Source organism: Salminus brasiliensis, chromosome 5 (assembly GCF_030463535.1).
Source record: "Salminus brasiliensis chromosome 5, fSalBra1.hap2, whole genome shotgun sequence".
Lineage (NCBI taxonomy): Eukaryota > Metazoa > Chordata > Actinopteri > Characiformes > Bryconidae > Salminus > Salminus brasiliensis.
The window spans coordinates 19,753,127-19,768,478 of NC_132882.1; the positions used below are offsets into that span (position 1 = coordinate 19,753,127).

Below are 15,352 nucleotides of genomic sequence, written 5' to 3' on the forward strand. Positions count from 1 at the left end.
AGTGAAATCTTATTATTCCAGCTCTTTTTAATCTTCGTAAGGTTTGGATGTCAGTTTCAGAGACGGCTTTATAGTTTCTAGGTGACGTCCAAGGTTTTTATCCCTACTTTTGCTTGTTATTTTGCTTGCTGCTGCTCTAATGGGCTGATTTTGGCTCACATGGATGTCAGTCTTTGCACTAACAAGCAACAAAGGAACTGTCTGTGTCTTTTTTTCATTTTAGAGTCCACAGTACATTTGAAAGTGAACACACCCATTTCAGTCACTGCTTCAGTCGGTGGCTCTTTCTTTCCTTTCTGCTGTCATGTTTTATTCAGTGTGGAAAATCTTAGTTAATTGGTCTCGGTCTGACTTTTCCTGACTGTTTCCTTAACAACACGGGAAAACTCCCCCTCCCTTCTTTCCTTTCCCTCTCTTCCCAAACCCAGCCCATTTTAGGCTGTTCCTCCACCCCCCCATACCCCCCCTCCCGTTTGCTGCCACAGTCAGAGGGCTGTGCAACTACTCTTCCTGCTGTTTGTAAGGCACGGTTTGAAAGTAGAGAGGTCTGTTACACTGTAGCCTCTGATGGATGTCACCACCTTTTTCCTGGGCTTTTGAAGTACAAAGTCTTTAGAGTATGGTGCTTGCACAGTGCTGAGAAGACCGTGTGGACGGTGTGTTCATCTAGTAGTGCATCCACAAAGGGAGGTTGCTTACAGTCTAAGGAGAGCTCTGCTCTTCTGGGGTTGAATGTTATCTGTGTGGAATCAGATCTGGACTTCAGAAAGTTTCTCAAGGATGTTCTATGAACACTACGTTGACATTACTTTGTGGTGAGTAGAAATGCTGTGCTCTAGTTTGATGGTGGCTTGGGATGCATGTTGCAGTGTATAAATAGAGTCATAAACTGTTGGTAATTCTGCACATGTTAAGTGTTAGTGTGACATTAATGTTGTATGCTTTGTGCTAGCTTTATTTTCTGCCCTGCTGAAGAACATCTGAGTTGAGTGCTGTAGACACATTTGTCCATATTTAAAATAGTGTATGTTGTAGTTATTGTATTATATGTCTGGCATTGCAAGATCTGTTTTGTGGTGGTGAGACAAGTAACTCATTACAGTGTATTCCTTTAAGTTCCTGTAAGTTTTTATTACTTGTTACAGGTTGCACATTTATTATTTGAAAAATGTTTGTTGTATGTTTTTTTCACCCCCTACCAAGCCAGAGCCAAGAACATGCTCATCAGTGTTTGCATCTGCACAGTGGCTAGCCCTGTGCTGTTAAAAAAACAGATGATTTTTTTACCAATAGTGAAAACAGACATCCTGGCCTGCATAGAATTATTTACAGGGAGAGTCAATAACAAGGTAATGTGATCTGCAGATCAAGGTGAAGGCTTCATGCTTTGGAAGTGTGTAAAGCCCTTTACCTAGTAGCGTATAGGGGTTGCCAATGGGCAGGGTTACAGAACACCCCCTTACTTTTTCATTTTATCATGCTTCCGTCTTCACTCTACAAAGTTTTTTTTTTAAACTCCAAGCCAGAAGGGATGCATTTTTATCTGACTGAGTGATCATGAGTCATGTTTGTTTTGACATGCTATATGGGTCTGATTAATTGCACGATAGAAAGACATGATAAGCTGTGCATCTGCTTTTTGTTTTGCGATGGATGACTTATGGCCAGCCTCATTCCTTGAAAATACCCTCTACCCTAACCTCTACACCAGTGTCATTCCCTCTTCCTACCTTATCTATGTGCGCTGCTGGTGGTTAACATTCTCTGTGGATTTAGGTGGGCCAGAGGTCAGTCTTGTATAACTGCTGGTGGAAATTCCTGCCAATCAGCAGCCAACTTGCTAGCATATACCCACACATCCTCTGTGACTCCAGTGAAGTGAAGCCAGCAGAGAACCCTGACAACTAAATTGATTCATTTGACTCCACATGTTCTGTTCCTCAATGTATGTGTTGCGCTAAGGAAGGAAATAAACTAGAAGACCACTCCTTGGGTCTGCTTTATCAACATTTGATTGATTTAGTGGGACCTTTGGCCCTGACCCCCCCCCCCTTCCTCGCCATAGGGATGTTTCTGAGACTGAAGGGGTTTGTGCTTTTTGACACGTCCCATCCATTCTTCTATAAGCTCCTTGGCTCTTTCCTGTATGAGTGTGTATCTAGATAGCTACAATATGAAATATGCACTGTGTATGCATTTCTCCATAGACAGAGCAGCGTTAATGATACCCACCCACCCACCAACCCATGGGGAAGGCAGACCACATGTTTCTGCGTAGTACAGTAATATAAAGTTCTGCATAATAGATCCAGTATGTTACTGGTGGTCTGCAGGGGCCCACTGGCTCAGGTTGGTCTGTAGATGAGATCATGCTCTATCTATGGAGCTTGAGAGCAGGGATCACCTGGAGGTTACCTTGCCCATGTACCCATGCTGCACTTCTATGGAAGACCTTGCACAGTCTTTGGAAGTAACCTTGTTAATGCTCTTAGCCGTTAGCACTGTGAGCAATACATAAAAAGTGCACTGGAAATGATTTATGTAGTGGATGGAAAAGCTTAAATCACTCCAGGTCATATTTGGATAACAAATCTCCATAGGGTTGTAAAAGCTGAGGAATTTGAGGGCAATCCAAGACTTCAATAGTATAGTGAACTGTGACTGATGGTTTGATATCTTTAGCAATCCCCACGGAAAGTGAATCGGGTGGTGTGCTTGGGTGTTCTCATGAATTTGGACGGGATTATGGCCCTGGAGCAGTCGTGGGTGGATAGAGCAGAAGATGTTGGTGTATGAGTTGAATGATGAGACACATGGTGGTTAGGCACATGGGCCTCATGGGATAATGTTTCTCCTCAGGATGAACATAGAAAAGCACAGAGGCTCTATCTGCCACCAAACACACACCTGGCCCATATTAACCTTTAACTCCATGACTCGGGCGTTATCTTAACCATCATCTTCTATAGCACAACACTGCTGCTACTACTACCACCCCCAATGCAGGATTGTCAACTGGACCTAATGCTGCATATTAACACACAGCATTGCAAAAAGTGAGCTTTTGCTTCACTTCCTAGCGATTTCTTTCATACCAGGCAGCAGTTGTGTGTACATGATTGTGGGTGAGACAGTGGAGTGAAGCAGCAGGAGAAGAGCGATTTTCTGACCCATATGCAAATTATTTCAGATTTTTGAAATATGGTGCAGTGTGTTCCATCGTGTCCCATACATATTCAAATTACTTGTTGAAATCAGTGTTCAGAAGCTGGAGAAGTGGGAGATTTTACATTCCCATTTAGACACGCCAAGTCACAGCTGTTTTTTATATAGTATATCGTGGCTGTCCAATGAAAGACATGCATTGCCAAAATGGTGACTTTACAGAAGAAGGCAAGAATGTTCTTAACTCTGAATAAAAGTTAATGTAAAATGCAGTTTCTGCCAAGTAATTTAGAGCATTTATATAGGTCTATGCATCCACAGTTATTTACACAGTATACAAGTGTACAGAGCAGCTACTGAATTCAAACAATGGATAAAACTAAAAATAGAGACACATGCTTTTTATTGGATTCCCCAAAAACATACTTTTACTTATATTCTTGTATAAACATCCTCTGTGGCTTTTGACAGATTTTATTTGTCTCCCAATGTTTCCCCCCTCCCCGATTTTATATAGCCAATCACCCAACCCACTTCTTAGTACTGACATGTGTCAGCCAGAATCACAATAAAGTAATTTGGAGAGAACAAGATAACCATCTACCTACCTAGCGAGAGCAAGGCAAATTATGCTCTTTCAGGCTCTGGCTGCTGATGGCAGGCAGCATGACCTGGGATTTGAACCAGCAATCCTTGGCTCATAGTGAGGACAGATATTTTAAAGCTTCACCGTGAAGACTGATTTGTGTTTACTTGTGTGAATGTCATAGAACTATCCCAATATTATTTCCCAATGGTATCATCCTCTTGGTCATCACTGTAATAGAGCACAATTTTAAAGCAGATAAACAACTCACAGTGAGAGCTAACCAGATTAAATACACCTTTACTACAGAGAAAGGGAGTTAGTTGAAACAGGACTAGTTGAAACACAGTGTTACAGATAAGACTCATATAAGAAGAATGGACCATATGCTATCATATAAACTGAGAAAAGTTCAATGGGCTTCATTCACTCATTCACTTCAACTGTTCTTAATAAGATTTTACTTAAAAACACTTTTCCTTAAAACCCACACAGAAAAAACCCTCTGTCATTCTGTCATTTCCCCAAAGTTTTCCTAAGATTTGGGATTTGGATTCACGAGGACAGTAAGATTCATCAGTATAAGTGCAAAGCTGAAAACAGTTCTGCAGTTTAAAACACATCATGATTCTGACATAGCCTTTTTGTTAGGACTTTCTAATGAACAAATGTTATTATTATATAACATTATTATATAAGATATTGTTTAATGAGGCTCAGTGTTTGGAGGTTTTATCCACAGATCTACCAGTGACATATTCTAGACGTAATGTCAATAAAATATATTTTGATTTAATCATCCTGATATCAGCTTTTCCAATTTGTGGTGAAAAAAAAAATCTATATCTATAATCTATTGTCACTAATCATATTTATTTTGATGCAGGTATCTTTACATATGTATTTGTTGTCAGTTCACCAAAAAACACCTAGAGTGAAAAGTTTTCGTTTGCTCCCATGCAATAATGCATGAATATTAGGCAGATATTAGGCTGCACGTGTGTGTTTTAGGAAATGCTCTATCATCACCATTCTACAGAAACAGAATGTGGCAAGAATAAATGGTGAAAGAATAGGGCTGTGCAGTAGTAGCAGTTCAGTGTCTGTTCACCCAGCTGGCATGCAGTTCCATGGTCAGCTCCACCTTGTGTGTAGGGTCAAGGATCTGATAGAAGCCACATGTCTGACTTGGTTCCAAGTGAAATATCGCCCTTACAAAGGAGCCACTGGCAGAGCACACACCAGAGGAACAAGTGAAAGCACTTGGTGCACTGTGATGTGTGAACTCTCCAGTGTGGAGTAACAAGGAAGAAAGAGCCTTCTCTTTGAAATGTCCTTACAAGGTTCAGGGCTGTAAAAGAAGTCAAATGAAAACTGTGCAGAGAATGCCTTTGCTGTGGATGCTGAATGCTTTTGCAGACAAGGCAGCCTGCTCCAGAAATGTGTCTGAGTTTATCTGGTGGAAAGTAACCCTCTGCACCTCTGTGGTTTCAGGGGAAGGCTTGAACTTCCATTAGGACGCCACATTCCTTTTAACCTGAGTGCTGCTGGACTCGGCTGGTGTTCAGGTGATCCTGACTGGCCCGTGCGAGGCATCAGAGACTGCATGCTGGCGTACTTTCTGTACTGTCAGCATTTCTGTCAGTTCTTTTGGATTGGAAAAAGGCAGTTATGAGGAAACAAGATCACGGGTTCGCTGAGTGCTTAGAGGCCAAACCTTAATGATATGACAAACTTTGCTTGAAAAGGGTTCCTTATCAAACTGTGTTCAAGACCTTTTGGCATGTGTTCACTGTTAGACTGGTGTGACTGGTGCTACTGACACTTGTATGCAGTATGACAAATCAAATGTGATTAAATTATTCATTTAAAATCAGCTACCAGATCCTATTCCAAGAATGCACCACATGTTGCAACCACTACTCCAAAAAGTCCAATAGTGGTGTAACTGCACATAGATTTTTTTAGGTAGGGCTATCAGGCATATCCATTTGCTTCTTTTGGCTGGCAGTGTGTGCTCAGGAGGAAAGCTGGTGAGCTCATGTTATACTCCTAACTCACTGAAAAAATTGCACTCCCCCACCGCCGTTATGTGTTGCAAAATCTTGTGAGAGAGTTATGTGGTCAAACAGTTTATGAATGATTTGTCCCTTGTGCTGAAGCTTCTGTAGAGAAGAGAAGCTACTGTCCTGTGGTTTCCAGGAGGGAGGCTTGCTTTAGAGGCTGGCCTCACTCACTGTAAATGGCTAACAAATCATCTACTTAACATCCATATGTGAATGGACAACTTAATAAGCGACCGAGGATCGAGGACTGAGAAGAGTGAAGAAAAGGCAAATGCAGTGGGGGATGCACTAGGCTTATTTTGAGTGTCAGACAGAAGTAAATCCGGGGGAAGGAAATGCTATTGTGGTCTTCTTATTGTGGACAGGAACAGAAATATCACCTGATATGACATGCACTGGACTTCCCCTGCTGTCCCTCCTTTCAAATGCAAAACAAACAACCCAACATCCAAAATAAAGACTGGCCTTTTCCCAGACTCATTTGGGGTTTGTTTTGGCAGGGATTTGAATAGCGACAGTGCCCTTGTCCTTGCCGGTCAAGACTAAGGCAGAATGATTGAAAGGTTCTTCGTATGGGTTGTTTTAACTGTTTTAATGTTCCTGTTCAGTGTATTCCTGTTAAACTGCAGCTCATGTCTCAAATATTAAACATTTAGGCCACAATCACCACTCATGAATGAATTAGCACCAGCAGTAGTGAGTGTAGCTCCATGTATCACATGGTCTTCTGCACAATGTCAGGCAACAGGGTAGGCCTTTAGTACAAACCAGAAACCAGAGCAGTAGAATGTGCTTACATCCTCAAGCTTTTGTCAAAGCTTGTGGCAACATCTGCTGTGGAAAACAAAATGAGGTCATATCCAGAAAAATGCACAACTCTACCCGAGTCACAGAGCTGAAGATTGGACAGCAGGGGGTCTGTTAATAATTTCCTCCCCAGGGAAAAAAAAAACTAAACCAAAACACATACAAAAAAACAACAGGGCAGGTTAATAAGTGTTTACTTCAACTGCTATTGTCTTTCATTAACAAATGCCTGAGCACTGACCAGGATCAGGCAGTGCAATATTACCTGCATTAATAGTGCCAGCAATGTAGAATGAGCTCTTCGGAGGTTAATAATATTCATCTAAAAATGAGTCAGGGATACATGTGCTTGATTTACACACATAAATGGTCATGAAGGTTAGATGGGAGTTTTTGTTGAAAGACTGACAGGAGCCCTAAAAATGTATAATATCATTTCAGTGTAATATCATTTCATTGGCCCAAAGTCCCTGGCAACTCCCCTGCTGATATCATATAGAACTCGTACACTGAAACAAGCTTGCATTGCTCAGTACTGGCACTTTGGACAAGCTAGAAGAAAAATATGCTAAAAAATCCTATTCTTAATGTGTCTACATTTATTTTAGGGGTGTAAGTATTGCGATATGATATTCTGCACTACTGTATCAATTCTCAGTTTTTTAATTAATAGTTTACATGCAAAGATTTGTGGCAGACAGAGGTTCATTTTGTGACATGTTTAAAGCCTCCTTGCTAGATAGCAGTGTTATACAGTGTTTTCAGATTCCAAATAATTGCATAAAAATGATTACATAAAAAGTAAACAGATATGAGAAGAGTTCTCAGTTCTGATAAGTGCTCAGTGCTCTATTGTTTTATGAACCTGCAACACTGAAACTTTTTGGTGGTCATCTTTTCGTTTTTTGGGTCACTCACTAAATCTGGGAGCTTTTAAATGTCTTTTATATGTTTTTTACATTTGTACTTTAGTCTTGCAGTGGTGAAATGACTCAAAAGTTATAAGGTTTTTCCATCTCCTGTAATATTTCTTATATATTTTTATGGCTGATGTTGCGGGTTAACTGCTATAGTAAACCAAAAGGATGGAAATCTATTGATAGGATGCACTTGGACCCTTTTTTTTGCACTTCCCGTATTGTCACACTCCCTCTGTTCCACATACATTGTGAAGGATTTGAGGGGGGAGAAGCACTGTAATGGTCACTTCTGACTCAGCATTCCACACAGTGATCTGGAGCAAAGGACCTGCCAGCAAGATCCAAATCTTTACAGGACAGCGAAAGGGCTTTGCTAAACCAACTCATTCTGGCAGCTCCCACACAGGCCCTGAAAGACAGGTCCCACTGTGGCTCATTCCTCAGAGAACATCTATGATTTAAGCTTCTGTCCAGGAGTCTGGTGACTGCATAGAGCTGTTTTGGAAGATCACATGTTAATTGTGCCAAAGTAGCAGTGCTCTAAAAGATGTTATTATTAGTGACATGGATTAAAAGGCGTTTGGTGAACCACAGATAAACTGAATATTTTAAATACAATCTAAAAGGTGTCAAATCTTAATCGTCCACTTATATGTTTGGAGAAATAAATTCTGGTTGAGACTAAAACAAGCTTAGCCTGAATCATCAGTGTAAGTTTACTCACCCTTATCCTGACCTCTTGTGTCTACAGCTCTAACACTGTGCCTGTCATTTGTTTATATTGCAGATGCCGCATTGAATTTTGATGTGATGTGGTCTGACATCTGTGTGCGCATGTTTGCTCTTATCTTTGACCAGCCAAAGAACCGAGCCAATCAGAAGCTAGAGGGCCAGATCCACACAGTGTGAAAGGCCAAGTTCAATGAAACTTAGCAGTGTGTCATGAGCATACTTTGAAGGATCATTTCTTTTTTAATGGTAAGACAATATGTGCTATTTTGATTACTTTTACTTGTTGATTTCTGTGCTTCTTATGATAATAACATGTTGATGTTGTTGTACAGCCATAGAGTTACACCATCTTCACTTTACTTCACTCCTTATTTCTTTACGTATTAGTAAATGATAGATCATCACAACTGCAATTCATTAAGTGTTGTATTAGGATTGCTGAGGTATCTTCTCTCCAGTGCTTCTTTGGCTACCCACAGCAATGATGTCATGTGCATTGAGAACAATAGTGAGTAGGTTGGGAAAGGCCAAAGTCAGCAGGAAGCACTATGTGATGCTGATAGATTGTGTGTGTGTGTGGGGGGGGGGTGACAGGAAGTGTGGTGAGGCCCACAAGTTGAGTCCTTAATATCCCCCAATCAAAGGCCCTGCCAGCAAGAACACATGACCTGAGGCTGAGCATTTTCCTGTGACGCATTCTCCCTAGCAGAAGAGCTGGGAAAGGAGCTGGGAAAGGAATGGAGACATGTTGACTACATTACGAAAAACACATCTCCAAACACTCACCCACTCATACAGAAAATGTGGGTGTGGCTACTCCTTTCTGAAGTAGGAAACTTGAGACTTCCTAAGGACTTTACAGTAAGATGGGAACTGACTCATTGTCTGGACACAGCAAATTAAAAACCAATAAACGCAAAACAATGCTTCCAAGGACATGTCACTGAGGCCGAGCCATGTGACTTGCCCTGAAGATAAAGACTCATCCAGCAAACAAGAATGTATCTGCCAGTAAACAAGCATTTGTTTGCCAGACACCAGTCACCATTCATGAAGATCTGTGGAGGAAATGGGCTTCCTTGGCTACTGGCAAAAGTAACTCCAGGCTCCCATGTGCTGGGTGCTCTGTAAAACTGTGCATTGGGAGACGTCAGATCTGACACAGAGTCACTTTTGTGTCCAACTGGCTAATCCTACATTCCCACACCCACAGACATATCCCTATTTGGAGAGTTTAGACTGAGCAATGCTGAACATGCTATGTGGGTTTTTGGGCCTTGTCAGATGAGCAGCTGAACTTAAAAGAAGGAAAGAAAGAGGATCACCATTGATTGCCATATGTAATATGCACATTGAGACTTAACATGTAAGATGATTGTTGCTTGGATTGTTGCTTTATCTGTCTTCATTCATTCATCCAGCCGTAAAACTGTCAATATCTTATTCATTTGTTTAGTATGTAGAAAACAAAGCAAAAAACCCACATTTTACAGATCATTACTCAGAAGCCTCAACAACTCAGTCTTACAATGAATGTTTCATTAATGTGTCCACATTTTGTCTTTATGATGGCTTCCATTCTTTGTCAGGGTGCTTGCAGTTTTTCAGAAAACTATGCAGGGATATTTTTCCACACCTCCAAAGAGTCATAGAAGCATTTTCTGCTTCTCACAATCCATCTCTAACACATGTAATGATATTGAGGTCTGGACTCTATGGTGGGAATGATGGGTGGAAATACCTGTATATTTATTTCAGATCTAATGTGAGATTGGAGCTTGATTTTGTTTTTGACACATACATGAAAGGCTTTACATTTTGGTTATCTGATGGAGGCAGTTTTGTTGGTCTGCTTGGTCTTGTGTCTGATGGGTCAGATTTATTATTATTATTATTATTTTTACAGTTTTAAAGCTTTACATTTTAAATGGATTTAAAATAAATGAAAGGTGGTCTCAGGCTTTTGCACAATAGTGTAAATATACATTTACTATTATTATTATTATTATTATTATTATTATTATTGTCAGTAACCATAAAAAGTGATGCTTCTACTTAATATATATTTTAACCCAGCAGGTGTGAAAGGTGTGATAAAGCCAGTATGGATGTGAAAAGAAAAGAGATGGACCTTTTGAGCAACAGCATCGCTGCTTATGCTCACATAAAAGGTGAATACTTCAAAAACTGCTAATTTTGATTTTTTTTTTTTTACAAAATCATTGTCAAGACATATTTGCAGAGATGATAACACACTCAGTTATATGTTTGTGGTTTCACTTTTTCAGCTAATCCAGAAAGCTTTGGCCTCTACTTTGTGATCGGCGTGTGCTTCGGCCTGGTGCTCACTTTATGCCTGCTGGTCATTCGGATCTCATGCAAGCCTCGGACCAAGACTGCACCCTCCACTCCAGAGAAAAAACAGCTGAAGGACTTCAGTGAGGATGAGGAGGACGAAGACAGTGATGAGGAGGAGGAAGAGGAAGAGGAAGATGCGGGGGACGTGGAGGTTCCTATTCCACCCAGCACCACAGAGATCCCCATGAGCAACCACCACAGCACGTCGGACGGGAATGTGAACGTGTTCACTTCAGCGGAGGAGCTAGAGCGAGCACAGAGGCTGGAGGAGAGAGAGAGGATCATCAGGGAGATCTGGAGAAATGGACAACCAGACATATTGGGCACAGGGACCGGCACCATTGGAAGGGTGCATTATTATTAGCATTCAGTATTGTTGGATGTAGTCTCAAGCCATGTCTGTTGGCTTAGCACAAGACTTTGAAGGACTATGCTGAAAAACCTTTTCGGAAGGCACACTTTTTTATCTTAGAGCTTGGACCAATGTAACTCCAGTGCCATGGTTCACAAGTCCAACTACGGTCTGCACAATTCTGGCACGGGAGAATATTCTGGTGCTATATGTTACATTGAGACTGCACATACATTGGGGGATTGTAGAGGAAATGATTGGAATTAGGGTTAGTTGTGGAAATTCTTGAAATAATTGCTGGTTTTGTAGCCATATGAAAAAATGCAGAGCACACACCCCCTGCCTCCTTCAGGCTTGATGGTTGGGTTGACTGTATTGTGCAATGATGTTTGTTCTTTCTACATGATTCCATTGCCTGTGCTCAGTCATTTGCACTTTTCCATTATTCCACCTGTTCTGAATTCTTTATTATTTTTACATTTTTTTATTATATTTTTGTAATGTTTTTTTCTTCTTGTATCAAAGTGCTACATAACAGACCAGCCAGATGAAGAAGTGTGTAATTCATATGTTGTATTCCAGCCACTTCACATCTCCAAGACACTAACATGGATGATTTAACTTTTTTTTTACTCAACACTGATTGTGACAGTTATGCCAGTAATTACTCCATTAAAGATCAGCAGAGAATGCTTAAGTAAAACATTTACATAAGCCAAAATCAGACACTTCTTCACTGTAAATGGACCAATCGTACACACTAACACACTTACTGAAGGCAAAAGACCCTTAAACACGAGCAGAACTGAAAACGGCTGCATTACAGACCTGAAAGAGTCTCGTTAGGTAAGATATGGCATGTCAGGAGATGCATATGGGTGTATGGATTTACAATGTACAATCGATGAGATATGTCTATAACCCCTATAATGGGCCATAAAAGAATGACAAGGGTCATTCCGTATTTGCTATACATCCAAATGTTTGTGGACACCTATTCTAATGAATGCATTTAGCTACTTTAAGTTGCACCCATTGCTGACAGAGAAGTGCAAGACAACACAGCTTGTCTAGTCCCTGTAGAGAAGTATTGCCAGTAGAATAAGACTTCCTGGAGCACATAAACGTGAACCTATTGGCATCATGCCTAATGCCAGGTGTGAGCTTGAGGAGTGTAAAGCCTCCCAGCATTGAGCTGTAGAGCAATGGAACTGTGTTCTCTGGAATGATGGTGCTCCATCCAATACTTTAGGGATGTGTTGGAAAGTTGGATGGGAGTTGGGAGTTCACTGAATGCAATCAAATCCTCATAGCAATGCTCTAATTTAGGGAGCTTGATTTAGGGCGTGTCAGTGTGTCTTTGCTATTGTAACATGTTTTGGGCGTAACATGCAATAAACCAATCAGGGTGTCACTTGCCATTCCCTTTAAGAGTCATGTGTGGTCTGACTTTAGCGGATTGCTATTTCAGTGGTGCAAAGCAGGGGTGTTCGTGCATTGGGCACATGCCTGTGTTAACAATTCGCTGCCAAGATAGCAATGAACGTCTGACTGTTGAAGTCTGCCTAGGTCAGTGGTTTTTAGTCAGTGGTGCACCTGTGTTTTCTGTTGCCAAGATATCAATACGTCAGAAATTGACCTAAACACCCCTCATTTCAAGACCACGCTCATTGGCGTAGATATATTCGCAAACACCGTTGCTATTTAAAAAATGCAGGCGGAAGGCATGAAAATATGTTGACGGGGTGTTAGATAGCAATGAGCATGGCGACGCCCCTTGCGCAGGGTGTAAGATAGGGCCCATATATGTATAGATCCTAAAACTGCCTTTTTATTATTAGTAGTTTCATTTCAGTCTTGCTGGAGTACAAAAGCAAAATAACAAAAGCTGTCACTGTTCATTTTCTTATGAATTTACGGACTGTTTCTTCTGTTTGCATCTGCTTTCTTTGAATAGATTAAGGGACTGTTTTTTTTTAGTAAGAATCAGAGATTAATGACATTTTGACAAACTGTTTAAACTGCTTCTTACAGGACTGTCTCTTACTGGAGTGCTACTGTATTGTGTGTCTCTGTTGGAACAAAACCCCATTCACATCTTCTATCTGACTGTACTTTCATTTGACTGCAAAGTAAAGCTTTTATCTAGTTTTCAGGCCTTAGTTGCTTGCTTTCAAATTGGACTGTTGGACCACCTTGTCATCACAGAATATGCACCGTGATTTAGTTCTTTTCTTCACTAAAGTTTCTCTACTGTTGTCAGCTTGTCAAAAGAAGTGATAGAGATATGCTAATGACTCTCCATTTCTTGGCAGCAGACACTGGCAGTGTTTCCAACAGCAATTAATGACTGTCAGCTTTTACTTCTCTGACTAAGTACTTTGTCTTCTGATAAATAGTTTGCAGTCCTTGCGGATAAAGACAAATTTGAGTGTTGGGGAGGAGGGGAAAATGTGACTCTCTCAAGGCAAATCAAAGTATCATCATTAGTTGTATGTGTTAAACAATTTAAAAACCATGTGTGTTTGCTTAATTCCCACAAGTTGGGCATAGTTAAAAATAGTCCCCAATAGTTCCCATTGCTTAGTCAGAGGCTGGTGTGTTTTAATGAGCCACATGTTCTCCAGATGCAGTCCTTGGGCTGGAGCAAAAATCATTTCAGGTCAAACACACCATTACCTACCACACTTTTTCTGTTGAAGGCTCCTTACACTCTTTGCCCAGTTTTACAGATGATTTTTTTAATGTCGCACCAGAATCAGAAATTAACATTCGTATGATGGGGGATAATCGTAATGAGGCTCACAATTGTATACCCACCACTCACAAAAAGAATAAATAAAAAGATTTAATAATAATAACAGCCTACCTAACACCAGTTAATTTCCATCAAAACTATATACACAACCATGACACTCATTTCTCACTTTCACATAATGCTGCTCCTCCATTATAAACCCAAATTTAAATTTGGGGTTTTATTAACTTGATTAGTAAAAATTGATTAATTGTTTTTGCACTGGGGCCCATTAGGTCCATGACATGCCACTGAATGGATATCAGCAGTTAGACCTGCTGTTCCTGTTCCTGATTATCAATAAACAGAGAATCCATTGACTTGTGTTGGATATCAGAACGATATCAACAATGCAAATGAAATTCAGTCAGAAACTGAAATACTTTTTATGATGATTAATTAATGATTAAGTGTGAATTGGACAGAAACAGCAGTAATAGAAAAACCCTACTCCTGTAATCCTTACTTTAACTTCTTCATTCACTCAGTTAACAGGTCAGTGTCACCCCCTTGATGTGAACATGGAACATTGCAGCGTATAGCCGAGCAAGTCTGAGGCCTATCCTGCATAGATGAGACTCGAACAAAGATCTGTACTGATCCCAGTACTTACATTAAGTCTATACATTTTTTGTGTGTTTTTATATTGGTTTAACAGTGTGTTATTAAATGGACAGATGCCCATGTATTATCAATCATTATAATAATCTTTATAAATATGCTAACTGATCAGATGACTTAGCTGTCAATGTTAACATATAACCATACTGTGATTAATACTTAGTGCTTAGCACTCTCACTGGCTCTCGCTAGCTGTTTATGTGCTCTATTCACACTACCCCTGATAGTGGAAGAACTGGAAGATTATTATGACTTAATATCATATAGAAAGGTGTATGATCACAACTAACAAAGGTGGAGTTTCACTGATATTACTGATATGTACAAGCACAGTTTTGCATGTAGCTTTGCCACATGAATCACATGATGACCACTAACCAATGAGAGTAATGGCTGGAGTAATTGAGGGAGATGCCTACCCTTTAAAAGCAGGAGCCAAAAGACAGAATTAAAATGGTTGGTGAGAGAGGAGTACTGGTTTGTCTTATGTGTTGTGGCTTTCAAGCTCCTATTGGGAGTTTTGGTGCCTGAGTTTTTGGTACTTTTTTTTAGTGATTGTGAGACAAAGCTTTGAAGTGATGGTTTATTTTTCGAGACTTCAGGTGCATTCTACCGGCCTCTAGTGGTCAAAAGAACATGGGCCTGTGTTAACTTTTAGATAACATGGATCAGTAAAGACTGAAAATGGTTACATTTAATTAGTGAATGTATTGTTAAAAATATTATTTTAGACATATCAGCACTGCATGTGTGAAATTTCATATCTTCATGTCTAGACACAGCACATCACTAACCTGTGTTCCACTTCGCTGGAGAGGTGTGATTATTTAGGGCCTGTGGTGTTTCAAACAGGTATGAGGTGCACATGTACCTCTTGGGGTGTTGCTCTGTTTAGTTTTCTATAGGATTGAGCAGTGGGCCAATATTTTGCACCATTAATTGATTGTT

At 40.3% G+C, this 15,352-nt stretch overlaps 1 protein-coding gene across 3 annotated transcripts; it reads left to right on the forward strand.

The window, feature by feature from the left end:
- Positions 1–477: 477 nt before the first annotated feature.
- Positions 478–13,847, forward strand: eva1ba (eva-1 homolog Ba (C. elegans)). 3 transcript variants are annotated; one of them, XM_072679761.1, is made up of 4 exons: positions 478–815; positions 8,332–8,522; positions 10,353–10,447; positions 10,565–13,847. In XM_072679761.1, the coding sequence occupies exons 3-4, from the start codon at positions 10,381–10,383 to the stop codon at positions 10,996–10,998; spliced, it is 501 nt and encodes a 166-aa protein (XP_072535862.1). In that variant the 5' UTR covers positions 478–815; positions 8,332–8,522; positions 10,353–10,380; the 3' UTR covers positions 10,999–13,847. The 3 variants fall into 3 exon arrangements, with proteins under 3 accessions (XP_072535862.1, XP_072535861.1, XP_072535863.1); XM_072679760.1 differs by having other exon boundaries at positions 10,356–10,447; XM_072679762.1 differs by having other exon boundaries at positions 8,403–8,522; positions 10,356–10,447.
- Positions 13,848–15,352: the final 1,505 nt, after the last annotated feature.

Coding starts and splice junctions, on each gene's coding strand:
- eva1ba (XM_072679761.1), top strand. CDS start 10,381: ATGGATGTGAAAAGAAAAGAGATGGACCTTTTGAGCAACAGCATCGCT. Junction 10,448..10,564: donor TGCTTATGCTCACATAAAAG/GTGAATACTTCA, acceptor TCACTTTTTCAG/CTAATCCAGAAAGCTTTGGC.